The 12496-nt window shown below is 57.8% G+C and overlaps 1 protein-coding gene across 2 annotated transcripts in view; it reads right to left on the minus strand.

The window, feature by feature from the left end:
- Positions 1–1022: 1022 nt before the first annotated feature.
- LOC119098460 (tyrosine-protein kinase Src64B) overlaps positions 1023–12496 on the minus strand; it is a 43676-nt gene continuing 32202 nt past the window's right edge. Inside the window, exons 4-14 of one of the 2 annotated variants that reach the window (XM_037221382.1) lie at positions 9725–9799; positions 8486–8738; positions 7840–7966; positions 6374–6500; positions 5819–5986; positions 5484–5586; positions 4710–4866; positions 4293–4446; positions 3458–3589; positions 2078–2289; positions 1327–1408 (exon numbers count right to left, since the gene is read on the minus strand). In XM_037221382.1, the coding sequence (XP_037077277.1) occupies positions 2078–2289; positions 3458–3589; positions 4293–4446; positions 4710–4866; positions 5484–5586; positions 5819–5986; positions 6374–6500; positions 7840–7966; positions 8486–8738; positions 9725–9799 (1508 nt within the window). In that variant the 3' untranslated portion in view covers positions 1327–1408. Of the gene's footprint in view, positions 1409–2077; positions 2290–3457; positions 3590–4292; positions 4447–4709; positions 4867–5483; positions 5587–5818; positions 5987–6373; positions 6501–7839; positions 7967–8485; positions 8739–9724; positions 9800–12496 lie in introns of both variants that reach the window. The other variant, XM_037221383.1, reaches the window with a different exon arrangement.

Consider the following 12496-nt stretch of genomic DNA (forward strand, 5'->3'; position numbering starts at 1 on the left):
CGTTACCTCACCATGCATCAGCTTCTGTGCGTGGCACGTCTGCCCCGCCCTCCCCCACCAATGCCCCTCTATCACCACCAAAAAACTCCAAGCGATATCCTCGCCGAGGTTTCTTATATTTCAGCGGATGCAGAGCAATGCGGATATCGAAGAGCAGCTAAACTACATACATGTACACCTTGTTTACCGCCGCCACACAGCTGGCAGCGTGCGACGTGCAAACACACAATCTATGAATGCCTCACTGTTCGCTGGAAGGGAACACACCAGACACATGTTGTAGCGCAGTGAGCGTGCACGCGAACACCTACACAAAAACCAGTCGTACAAAATCGGCAGCTTTGTCTCACCCATTCGAATTTGCAACGACGAGCGATAAGCGAAAATAAGCTTTGTTGTTCTACCGGCGTGCTAATACGGCAGACGACTTATTCAAGGGACCCATGAATGACATTCCACATGCTTTGGTCCCATGATGTTCCGTTTGGAGCCACTGGCAGGAGCTCCAACAGCTTCGTCCAGAATACCATGACACACATTGGTACCAGTGTAAATGCGGCCAAATGACACACGACATATCCTCGGAGGACCAGCACGCACTTCGGTAAAAAAGATTCTCGCGCAGAACCGCACATAAACACACGCCTCGAAAACATGTACCTACTTGCGACTATCACATCAATGTCGGTACAAAGGTAAGAAACCAGAGGCCTCCGCATCACAAAACACACATACCGCACCGATACCACACACAGTTAGCCCACCGAAGTAACGCGGCGCTTTTGTGGGCCCGACCGCGTCGGCCGACACTACGAAAACTGAATGGACTAGACCGGAGCACTGTGAAAGACGGCCGTCCGCGGACCGGCGGCTGGTCGGCTGCTCCGCGCCGCCGCCAGTCCCGTGCCGTCCTCGCCGAACCGCGGCCAGCGCGGCGCGGCGCGGCGCGCGCGCCACCCCGCCGGCCGCGCGTCGGCGGCCGTGTCCAGAGTCCACCCACCGGCCGGGACGCCACGCCTCGACCGGCGCACGCCGCGCGGTCCACGACTGAGATCGGCGCCCGTCGCTCCGCGGTGTCACCGGCCGCGTCGCGGTCGCTCCTGCGCCACGAGACGGCGCGGAACCAGGTCTGCGCCGGCGGCGGCCCGCCCCGACTCGGGCGGCAGACGGCCGGTCACGCGGCGCTCCGGAACCGGCCGAGGCTACTCGGGGGCCTCCCGGTACGGCGCCTCGCCGCTGCAGTCGAAGTCCTCCAGGTACTGCACCAGGAACTCGAAGGTGGGCCGCGACATGGGCTCCAGGTTCCATGCTTTCAGCATGATTTCGTACATAGCTTCCGGGCAGTCGGTAGGCCGCGGCATGCGGTAGCCACGGATCAGTTGCATTACCAGGTCCCGATTGGTTATACCTGCAACCAACAGCTCGCTGGTACATGGCCACCGGACCATGCGCCTCCACACCGTGCTGACATGCTAAAATATGACAGCAACGGCTAGCGCGTGTACAGAGATCAAGCAGCAATGAGAAGCACCGTTGCAGATCGAAGCAGGCTGCCAGACACTGGAGAAACGGGCGGTCGGGGCCCCATCTGAGAAGCTTGTGACTCACCTAGTCCTGCACCTCCCTGCACAGCAGCTAAGGGCTCACCTGGTCCTGCACCTCCCTGCGCGGCAGCTAAGGACTCACCTGGTCCTGCACCTCCCCGCGCGGCAGCTCAGGACTCACCTAGTCCCGCACCTCCCTGTGCGGCAGCTCAAGGACTCACCTAGTCCTGCACCTCCCTGTACGGCAGCTCAGGACTCACCTTGTCCTGCATCTCCCTGTACGGCAGCTCGGGACTCACCTAGTCCTGCACCTCCCTGTACGGCAGCTCAGGACTCACCTTGCCCTGCATCTCCCTGTACGGCAGCTCGGGACTCACCTAGTCCTGCACCTCCCTGTACGGCAGCTCGGGACTCACCTAGTCCTGCACCTCCCTGTACGGCAGCTCAGGACTCACCTAGTCCTGCACCTCCCTGTACGGCAGCTCAGGACTCACCGAGTCCTGCACCTCCCTGTACGGCAGCTCGGGACTCACCTAGTCCTGCACCTCCCTGTACGGCAGCTCAGACGAGATGGAGAAGTCGTCCAGGAAGTGGAAGGTGTACTCGAATGTAGGCCGACGCTCTGGCTCGCCGTGCCAACACTGCGCCATCAGGCCGTAAATGGCGTCCGGACAGAACGTCGACGTCGGCTTGGGCATGCGGTAGCCACGCTCGATGTGCTCAATCACCTCCCTGTTGTGCATGCCTGGCGATGGCGCGGGGCCGGTCAGCTGGCGGACGGCGGCCGGGCGCCAGGCAGAAGCCGGGGGCGGCGAGCGCGGCCGCTCGAGGCGTGAAGCGGAGACGGCACTGAGCAGGACCTGATCCCCCCGCCCCGCACTGGTCGGTGAAGCGGCGACGGCACTGGGCACGACCTGATCCCCCGCCCCGCACTGCTCGGTGAAGGGGAAGCGGCACTGGCCACGACCTGATCTCCCCGCCCCGCACTGGTCGGTGAAGCGGAGGCGGCACTGGGCACGACCTGATCCCCCGTCCCGCACTGCTCGGTGAAGCGGAGATGGCGCTGGGCATAACCTGATCCCCCGCCCCGCACTGGTCGGTGAAGCGGAGGCGGCACTGGGCAGGACCTGATCCCCCCGCCCCGCACTGCTCGGTGAAGCGGAGGCGGCATGCCAATTCATGGTCTTGGATAATTCCCCTTTGCTCGGAGAGTACCTTGCTATGACCGGGGCCTTATGTGTCAGCGTAACGGGGCACTACCGATCGTTTAGGGGCCCACCACGTTGGTCTTACGCTCTTTTTGTTTGCTCTGACGGCTCTATACTTGTTGAAGAGAGCCACTTATGTATATATATATATATATATATATATATATATATATATATATATATATATATATATATATATCTGCATATATATTACGTACGACTCGTCTTAAAATGTAATGAATGAACTGCAAATACATCTTTATGGAGGGGCCCCAAACTCCAAGGGCCCCACAATGTCCCGCGGCCCCCCTTGACGAAATCCTAGATCCGCCCCTGTCATCATGCAAGTCAAGATGAACAATGCCAGTCGGGAACACCAGATAACCCGCTGGTCCATCACTTCGACCACATACATTACACGAACGTACTCCTGAATCCTTGCGGGGGCGCTGGAGTCAGTCGGCCCAACAACTGGCGCAAAGCAAAGCCTTTCACGCGTTGCAGCGCATTGCCGATAAGAATATTTTCCGACCGAGCGCGCAAGCCTGGGGTTGGCCACGGCGCTGCGCCGCCGCGTCCGGACCATGGCACGGCAGCGAGTCTGCGCGCAAGCAGGTGCCGCGCGACGCCGCCTGTCGGCAAATTTGTCAGGTTCAGCTGCACCCGACGGCCGGGCGAGGGGGCGGGCGATGCAAGGCCACTGACCTGGATACGGCACGGCGCCGTACGTCACGATCTCCATCAGCAGCACACCAAACGACCAGACGTCGGACTTTATGGTGAACTTGTTGTACATGATGGCTTCAGGTGCAGTCCACTTGACCGGAAACTTGGCCCCTGAGCGAAGACGACGCCTGGGTCACACAGGTTCTCACAGGAGAATTATACCCCTACCCATACCCATAACCATACCAATTTTCCAGTCACAAAGTTGATATATCCGACTCTCTCCTCCTCTTTATGGCCTCACCCTGCATCATCGCGACGCCCCGCTTGTCCGGGGCAGGCTGCATGCGCCAGCCACGAGTGGGCCGAGAGGCCATGTATGAGGATCCAGACCCGGTACCCAGCACACACCCCGCAGAGGGGTCTGTGTGCGGGCCAAAGCCCGGCGGTTGCCCCCCCCCCCCTCCCCCTACAGGCGCATGTAGTCCTACCCCACCGTCATCCAGTCTCCTTCATCCCATAACCCCAAAATGATCCATACGGGTCGAAAGGGCTCAAACCCAAATAACCGAGTAATTAACTAACGAAGCTTATATGAACAAACAGTATCACTGAAATGGTAAGGGAACATTTGGAAATCAACACACGGTGTGAACATATAAGAAAGGTCTCGCCACCAAGGGCCGTAATGTATCCAGTACATAGGACATCGCTTGGCATAGGTCAAATCAGTACTGGCCTTCCAACAAAACTGAAACGCACGGTAGCTCGGGCAGCGGCTGCCTTATTGCTGCCAATAGGCAGGCAGCATATGCAGCAGCCAGGGGCGAGCTGTCGGGCGGCAGCGTGGAGGCCTGCACCACCCGCGACTCACCCTGCTTCGGGCAGTACTCGTTGTCTTCAATCGCCCTGGCCAGGCCAAAGTCGCAGATCTTGACCTCGTTGCCCTCCCCGACGAGAATGTTGCGCGCCGCCAGGTCGCGGTGGATGAGCCGCTTCTTCTCGAGGTACGCCATGCCACTCGCCACCTGGTGAACAGCGGGGGATGAGCCTGGACCGTGATCTAAACCTAAAACACCTAAGCCTTGCGGTGCAACGCAACAAAGTTCTCACAGGCGGGCCAATGACGACAGCGCCCTGAAATTTCACGCCCAGCGGTTCATTCTCCATTGTATTGAGTCCAGCCCGGGGGAGCTAGCACAATCGAAGCCACTGTGCCGGCAGCTCAGATGGGAAGGCTCAACGGCTCCGACGCGGCTTCGGAGCGCGCCCGACAGCGCGCGCCACCGACCTGTGACGACACGTAGAGCAGGTCGGGGAACCCGAACTGCTGGCCCTCGGGGCTACGCAGGAAGTCCAGCAGGCTGCCGCGGCTCATGTACTCGGTCACGATCAGGATCGGCTCCTCCGACGAGCAGACGGCGTAGAGCGCCAGCAGCCGCTCGTGCCTGAGGACGGGGCTCACGTCAGTACCGACTGAACAGGATCGGCTCCTCCGACCAACAGACGGCGTAGAGCGCCAGCAGCCGCTCGTGCCTGAGGACGGGGCCCGCGTCAGTACTGACAGAACATCGCGAGGACAGGCCCAGACCAGACGGCCTTCTCTGTCAAGTCTTGCTTACATGACGCGTGTGAAAAAGGAAACACAAAAAGGGGGGAGAATAAAAGCTGGCGGATGAATGTTGACGCCTGCAATAAACAGATCACAAAAGCTACGAAATTGGCATGGCAACTGCTAAACGGTGCGCGAAAAGAGAAATGACTTACGGGGGGGGGGGGGGGGGGAGGACAGGTAGCTCATACATATTACGCAGCGCACCCACGAGCTACGGAGGACAACGCGAGGGAAAGTATGCAACGTGTGCCGACAGAGGCATAACGCCTTTATCAACAAACTGAACAGATTCGTGGGCGTCACTCATAAGGATCTCCCAGTGTGGGGTTGGTTGGGGGCTTGGGGTTTAAGGGGAGGGGCTACCTCCTCCGCAAGGGGCGTCAGAGCTCAACAGCGCCACTGGCACTGCCAGGCGGAGCGGACCTCGGGGCCACTCCTCCTCCGACCGACCTGAACGACTTCATGATCTGCGCCTCCTCCAGGAAGGCCTGCGGCGACATGGAGCCGGGCTTGAGCTTCTTCACGGCCACCTCCGTCTTGTCCCGCCAGAGTCCTGCGGCGCGGCGGTCGTCAGCAGGGCGAGGCGGTTCTGCCGCACGTGGCACGAACTACCGCCCCAGCTGGCCACCGAGCCTGGGCACGCACACAGGTCTGCACAGCTCACACCGTCTGACGTCCCCCATGGCAAGAGGTGACTGATAGCCTATCTTCGCGACTGTACGAAGGCCAGAGGTGGGGGTGGGGTGGGGTGGGGTAGTGGGTGGTGGGGAGAAACCGATGCTTACCATACCACACTTCGCCGAAATTGCCTGAGCCAAGCACCCTCTTCATTGTAATCTCCGATTTGTCGATCTCCATCCAGTGGTTCTTCGTTTCTAGCGAGAGGTCCCACATTTGAGGTTTTCGCCTTGGACATGGTTGCGTCAGCACATGACAAAGTCCCTTGGAGTCCTCTGAAAAACACGTCAAAATTCATTATACTTCATGAACTTCGCAGACCAGATTGGGTTAGCCAGATGTTGGCAATCAACATTCAATTTCAACGTAAAATAAGCTTCATAAATACCGTCTCTCAACCACGATCCTCATCACTGTTTTTGATCAGCTTTGTGTTTTCCACGTCTTTTAAAGATCGCTAAAAAACCGGAGGCCACTCACTTATCGCCTTCAGAGAAACACACTGACAAACACACCTTCACACTGACTGCCTTAGCAAGGCTGGCACTCACAGCCCGTGCCCTCGCCCCACAGTCCAACCACGCCAACAAGAGAGACTCGATGACAGGCCGCACTAAAGGCGCTGGTGAAGCCCATCGGCTGGCCTGGTGCACGGGACTCACGGCTGTAAGCGTCGATGAGAGCCAGGAGTGAGGGGTAGCTGTTCCGCACGGAGATGTAGTAGCCGCCCTCGTCCAGCACTCTGACCTTGTAATGCTTGACGTGCTTCCCTCGATGGGGCTCCCAGTCCTGTGGAGACGCGCGGTCAGCTGACCGCCGTGCCCAATCACAGCTCAGCAAGGCAGCCACTCCCGGCCACGCCCGACCACAAACACGGAACCCGCCGACTGGCACACCCGGCCAGAAACACAGAACCCGCCGACTAGCGCTCCCGACCTCAAGCACAGAACCCGCCGACTAGGGCACCCGGCCACAAACACAGAAGCCGCCGACTAGCGCACCCGACCTCAAACCTGCCGACTGGCACACCTGGCCACAAACACAGATCCCGCCGACTAGCGCTCCCGACCTCAAGCACAGAACCCGCCGGCTAGCACACCCGACCACAATCACGGAACCTAGTAACCGCGACACTCAACCATAGTAGAACCTGCTGCAGCAGCGTACCTCCCATCGGAACTACATGCTCTCAAACACTCTGATGACTAGGAGAGCAGGCCCCACAAACGCCTTCCAGGGCCGCAAGTCAGTTGGTGACATTGTAACAGTAGCTATATCTTCATGTCCCGCGAAAAAAGCCCGAAACAGGCAACATAAATGCGGGGCACATACACATACTCGGCAAACATTATCACCCTACATAATACTGCAATATTCATGCAGCTGACAGCCCAGGTACAAGCCAACAACCCGCCCCGCGGCCAGACATGTCACTTGATAACCAGGACAAGAACTGTAAACAGGAGCCAGTCGGCGGCTGACGGCTTTGCAAAACCAACGCAACGTAACCTGTTCTCATTTTATTTTGACAGAATTAGACGAACGCCACGGAGACGGGTCACCCCGCGGTAGATTTAGCAGCTCTTAATGGTAGGACTGACAGAAATACGATCAAAACGTCCATCGGGGCGACCATCTAAGTCAAGTGAAAATCGTGACGGACGGGAAGAAAACTACTGTTTCAAGAATGTTGAAAAACTGAACATAACTAAAAGAGGTCGAGGCTAGATTCCCTGGTAAGGAATATATTCATCTGCACAGCGGCTGCACAATGCGAACCACCACAGCCGGAGAATGGAGAGAAAACACGCGAATATAAAATAACTTCCTGACAAAACGAGTAACAGGGAAATGTCTGTATCTGTTACCAACAATACAAAGTTATATTGTTGGTACCAGATACAACAATACAACTTTGTATTGGTGGTAACAGATACAGCACAGCAACAACCTTGGTACAACAACAACCAACAACAACAGGTACAACAATACAGTTGTATTGTTGTACCAACAATACAAAGCTGTATTGTTGGTAACAGATGCAGCACAGCAACGCCCGCACCACGATAGTCCGTATCCTAAAAGCTCATTTCGAGTTGGTGGTTATGCCTTGGTAAGGGTCGCTGACCTGTACTGAAAGTGAATAGAGGCCTCCGACGCGCTCGGACTGCCGGATCAGGAACGTTCCGCGGGGGTTCTCCGGCATCAGCAGCAGCGTCTCCGACTCCTTCCGCGATATCCGGGGGAAGAACCAGCTGCCACGGCCGGGAGGCCCATCAAACATGCAGCCGGGGCAGGCTCCAAGACACGACGACATAGGCTTCGAACGGGAGGCCTGCACACGAGCTCGGACAGCCCCTGCGCGACAACAGCACGGCAACCCAGACCCGTGCTGGCTTCTCACTAACCGGGTGGGTAGGACGGTCGCCCCACGAAGAAACAGCTCTGGTAGGGCCAACGAAACGAACGCACAGTTCGTGGGTAGGAGCCAAGGGCATTACTGTACATAGCTGGAATACGAGCCCACGACACAACAGCACAGTCCTTGCAGAGGAGGCGGAGGAAAAAACACACACAACCGCTTGTTTATAGCCGCGACGTGTCTGCACAGATGTTGAATAAGAAACCACCACAGCACGAACAGTGAACTCGCATCCACAACATGCCTACGACTTTACGCGAAAACAGCTGAGCCAGCGTCCACGCCGAGCGAGCACAAGCCACCGGTAACCGTGCTGACAGTTCTGGCGCCGGCCAGCCGAGGGGTCACTCACTCCTGACTCTCCACCGACTCTTCGGTGGCCACATAGGTGCGGGGCACGAATCCGGTCAGCCCCGTGGCCAGGTGATGCACGTTGAGCCAGTCCGGGTCCGTGTTGCCCTCGGCCACCGGCTGCATGCGGTCGCCCTTCCTGAAGCTGATGTCGGAGCTGACGCGGCTGTCGTAGTTGTAGAGGGCGCGCACCACCATGGGGCTGCCGCGAGTCGGTGTGCCCCCGCCGCCTGAACGCGGGCCCTGCGGCGAGGCTGCAACGGTGGGCACGGTGTCACAGCAAGGTCAACCATCTGACCGTGGGCCCCTGCGGCGAGGCTGCAGCGGTGGGCAGTGTCACAGCAAGGTCAACCATCGGTCAGTGCGACCAGCGGCCTGGATCTAGTGCAGAGACCCACGCCGGTAACATTTCCGTCACCCAATCCACAAGCTATCCATGGGGCTGTACCCATGGCTACCCCTACCCATTCCTGATCACTCATACCTACCCGTTACCTACGCGTTTGCATTGCTCCAGCACTCAGGTTCTATATTATGGACAGGTTTCAGGAGACTTTATACGCAAACTTATAGTGGGTGCCGGGGCAGCATCGCCCCGTATACCGGCGGACCGAAGTAACGCCAATTTAATGTTAACGCACCGCAGAAGAGGACTGCGCTGCTGATTTCAATAAGTCCAACGGTAGCTGCCTGCTGGCGTAATGATGAGCGATGCAATCGTCTGACACGGTAGTCGTGCACGCAGGCATTGCCAGGGTGCAATGTCTCGTCACAAGCTCAACGTAACCGTAGCCACGGCACGCAAACACATATCAAGCGCAACAGAAAAACAGGCACGCATATGCAAGCGTCGTAGTGAGATGAGGCCCAGATGTGTGATGGCCCACTCACAGTGCAGGAGAAGGCAGGACAGCACACGTCTTGGGAAAAAAAAGTATTTACAACGCTCGCGACGGTCCAGCGGCAGGCATAAGTGCTGACAAACTAAACACAGCCTCCATGCATCCCTGCGTTGCAAACGATGGTGCTTTCCCGACCCGTATCGTCCCGACATCCCCAGCTATGGCTCGAAGCGCAACAAAACAGAGCGACGGACTCTCAAAAATGAGCAACCAAAAAACCTCGCGCGGCACAACCGAAGCGGGCTGGCCCGGAGCGGCCGCCTTAGGCTGCCCAGGGCGGCAGGCTCACACTGGGCGACAACACAACAGGCAGGCGCCGGCGGCCGGCGCCGCCTTACCCCGCGAGCCCTTCCGGTTCGTCCTGAGGGAGGCGGCCGAGCCCATTCGGCAGCAGCTCGGGTGGCGCAGTCCGACTGCAACACGGGCGCACGTGGCAGCGCCGGCTCCGCGTGCTCGGGCCGGGCCAGCCGTACGGCGCGGCCGGCCCGACGGCACCGTGACTAAGCGGCGCGGTGGAAAGGAACGCACATGCGGCCAGGCAGCTCAACCGAGGCCAGGAAACATCGCGGGCAAGACGTGCTGCTGCAGCTGATTGCATCCGCCCTACTCGGGGCCTAGTGGCCACGGTCAGAGGCGTCAGTGGCTCATCAGCGCCCCCGGAGCTGATCAGTGAACCCGGCTGGCTGCACCCTGTGGACGCCAGGGCTGGCACAGGACGCAGCCCCGAGGGCTGTGGGTGTCGGGCGACCACGCGGTGGTTCACACCAGGACCGACACTGTCCCGTGCAGCAAGGCCGGCGCAGTGGATCCAATCTAAGAACCGCGGCAGGACACAAGCCAAACGCGTCGCGATGCCTCTCCGATGGGACTTTCAGGAACACTGGAGAGACGCGACGCAAAAAGCGCCTGTACGGCTACGTCAGGCCCGACAAAAAGGCACACGGGTCACCAGCGGTTGTTTTTCTGGCCACGCTCGAGAGATTCCCAGTCGAAAAAGACGGCGAGCCTCTCGGCGGCCCGGCGCCCTGTCACGGCGACACGGAATAATGGAACAATGGCAATGAAGCGAATGTACCGCCGGTGTCGTACACCCATTAAGATACAGGACCCGGCGATTTTTCACGGAGGCATGGGAGGAGGAGGTGGAAGGGGGAGGGGCGTCGGCGGCAGCGTCTGCCGTGCCGCACCGTCACGGCCGCACAGCTGCAGACGCGGCGCGCTCCGCCCGCACGGCACGACCACCCTCAAGCCCAGGCGCGTGGGCCCTCCCAACCGAGCTCACGGCACCGGCCGGCCGTGAATACTCGCTCTGCAAGGGAGTGTGGGGGGGGGGGGGGGTCAAATGAGGTCGACCGCGGGCAGTCGAGCTGAGCCCTGTTAGGTGCAGGATGTTGAAAATGTAACATGAAAGCAATATGCTGTGTTGTACAATCTTGTTTGTTGCAGTGTACAAGATGTTGCAGTATGCTGCAGTGTACAGTCTTGTCGAAGTTCGGCTATTGGTACGGGAAAAGCAGTTGGCAAAGGTTGCCGGGCCCTGTGACGGACTATAAGCATGACCTGGTTAGTATAATCAGTATGAAAACGTCGCCGTCATTCACGGCTTTCGGCTCAATAGCAGACACGAAAGCTGCCACCTCTGCCCAGCTCATGTACTCTGCTGCCATTACCACACATCACGCTCCAGGTGGGTGTAGCACCATGACCCGTCTAGACCTCTGAGTGCCTCGCGTCCGACGATTCACATGCGCTGCTGCAGCCATCAGCCGTTACGAGAAGTGAGTATGCCAGACCCACCGCGTGGCAACAGCGGCTAGCCCTGTTTGAAATGCTGCAGGCCCGGCGCGGTGAGAACCGGTTATAGGTGGTGTCTGATATTAGCAGGTGGTGTTCGATATTAGCAGGCGGGCGGCGCCAGCGGCATGCAATGCCCTGAGCGCGGTCCGTCCAGCTCCCAATGACTCGGTTATGCCATGAGTTGGACGACGCCGTAGCTTGTATACAGAGCCTGCGTCATTTTCAGCGCCCGCTTTGTTCCGACCAGCCACGGACAGCGGTCCAGCACGTCACACAAGGGATGCAGGACTGGGCTCGGGCCAGGTGCCGTTCTGAGGCGGTCAGGACTGTGGGCCTCAAATGTTGCCAAAGCGGTGTAGCACGTTTAGTCCAACTCGCCTAATCTAAATCCTAAATCCTAAGGCAACTTTGATCACGAGTGGGTAGTAAATGTACAAGCTCTTGGTCACTGTGCTTCCAGTAAGATAGAGCTGGAAAGAGTACAGCGAAAAGCAACTGGGATGATAAATGGGATAGGAGACTTAGGATGATGACTAGACTAGACTAGATGACATAAGGATAGACTTAAGGCCTTGGATTTGTATTCACTGAAATATCGTAGACTTAGAGGAAATTTGATAGAGACATTCAACTGTGAAAGGGATATACATGGTAGATATACACGGAGCACTGGAGATTGGGCCGAGGCGTAGAGGAAACCAGCTTCGTTTAGCAAAAGGCAGGAGTGGAAGTATTAAGAAGCAGATCTCATTAAGTCAAAGAGTAGCGAATCATTGAAATGGACCGTCAAACGAAGTTAACCGAACGACGAAGTTGTAAGAAGTACCTCTCTAGCAACATTTAAAAGTTGCTTGGACATCGGTCTAAGGATCTCATTTCTAGCTAAATTTAGGAGGTCAGGTGGAAAGATAAGTTCCGGGGATGTGTGCGGACCTGAGGCAGGCCAAACTCAATAGGCCCTTTTGGCTCTCTGTTGGCTGGGTGTCGGTTATGCCTTCTATGTCTTAATGTCTAAGTCACCACCCGAGATGGTTATACGTCCTTGGAACCAATTTTGCACGCTGTTGATACACGCGGTATCGTATATGCCGCACCGCACCCAATGGCGATCAGGAATGTCCAAAAAAGTGTGTAATGGGGCGGGGGGGCTGCTTCTCAAGACGATTCCTTCCACACATCTCCAAAGGGTCATCATTCTACTTGCGCGAGACGTAATCGTGCCACGTCACCCTCCCTCTCCCGACAGCTTCTTCGCCACTAATGTCCGGCTTTTGCGCACCTTTGAAGGATACGGAAACGGTGATGATATTAAC

Source organism: Pollicipes pollicipes, unplaced genomic scaffold (genome assembly GCF_011947565.3).
Source record: "Pollicipes pollicipes isolate AB1234 unplaced genomic scaffold, Ppol_2.1 Scaffold_4740;HRSCAF=5597_pilon_pilon_pilon, whole genome shotgun sequence".
NCBI lineage: Eukaryota > Metazoa > Arthropoda > Thecostraca > Pollicipedomorpha > Pollicipedidae > Pollicipes > Pollicipes pollicipes.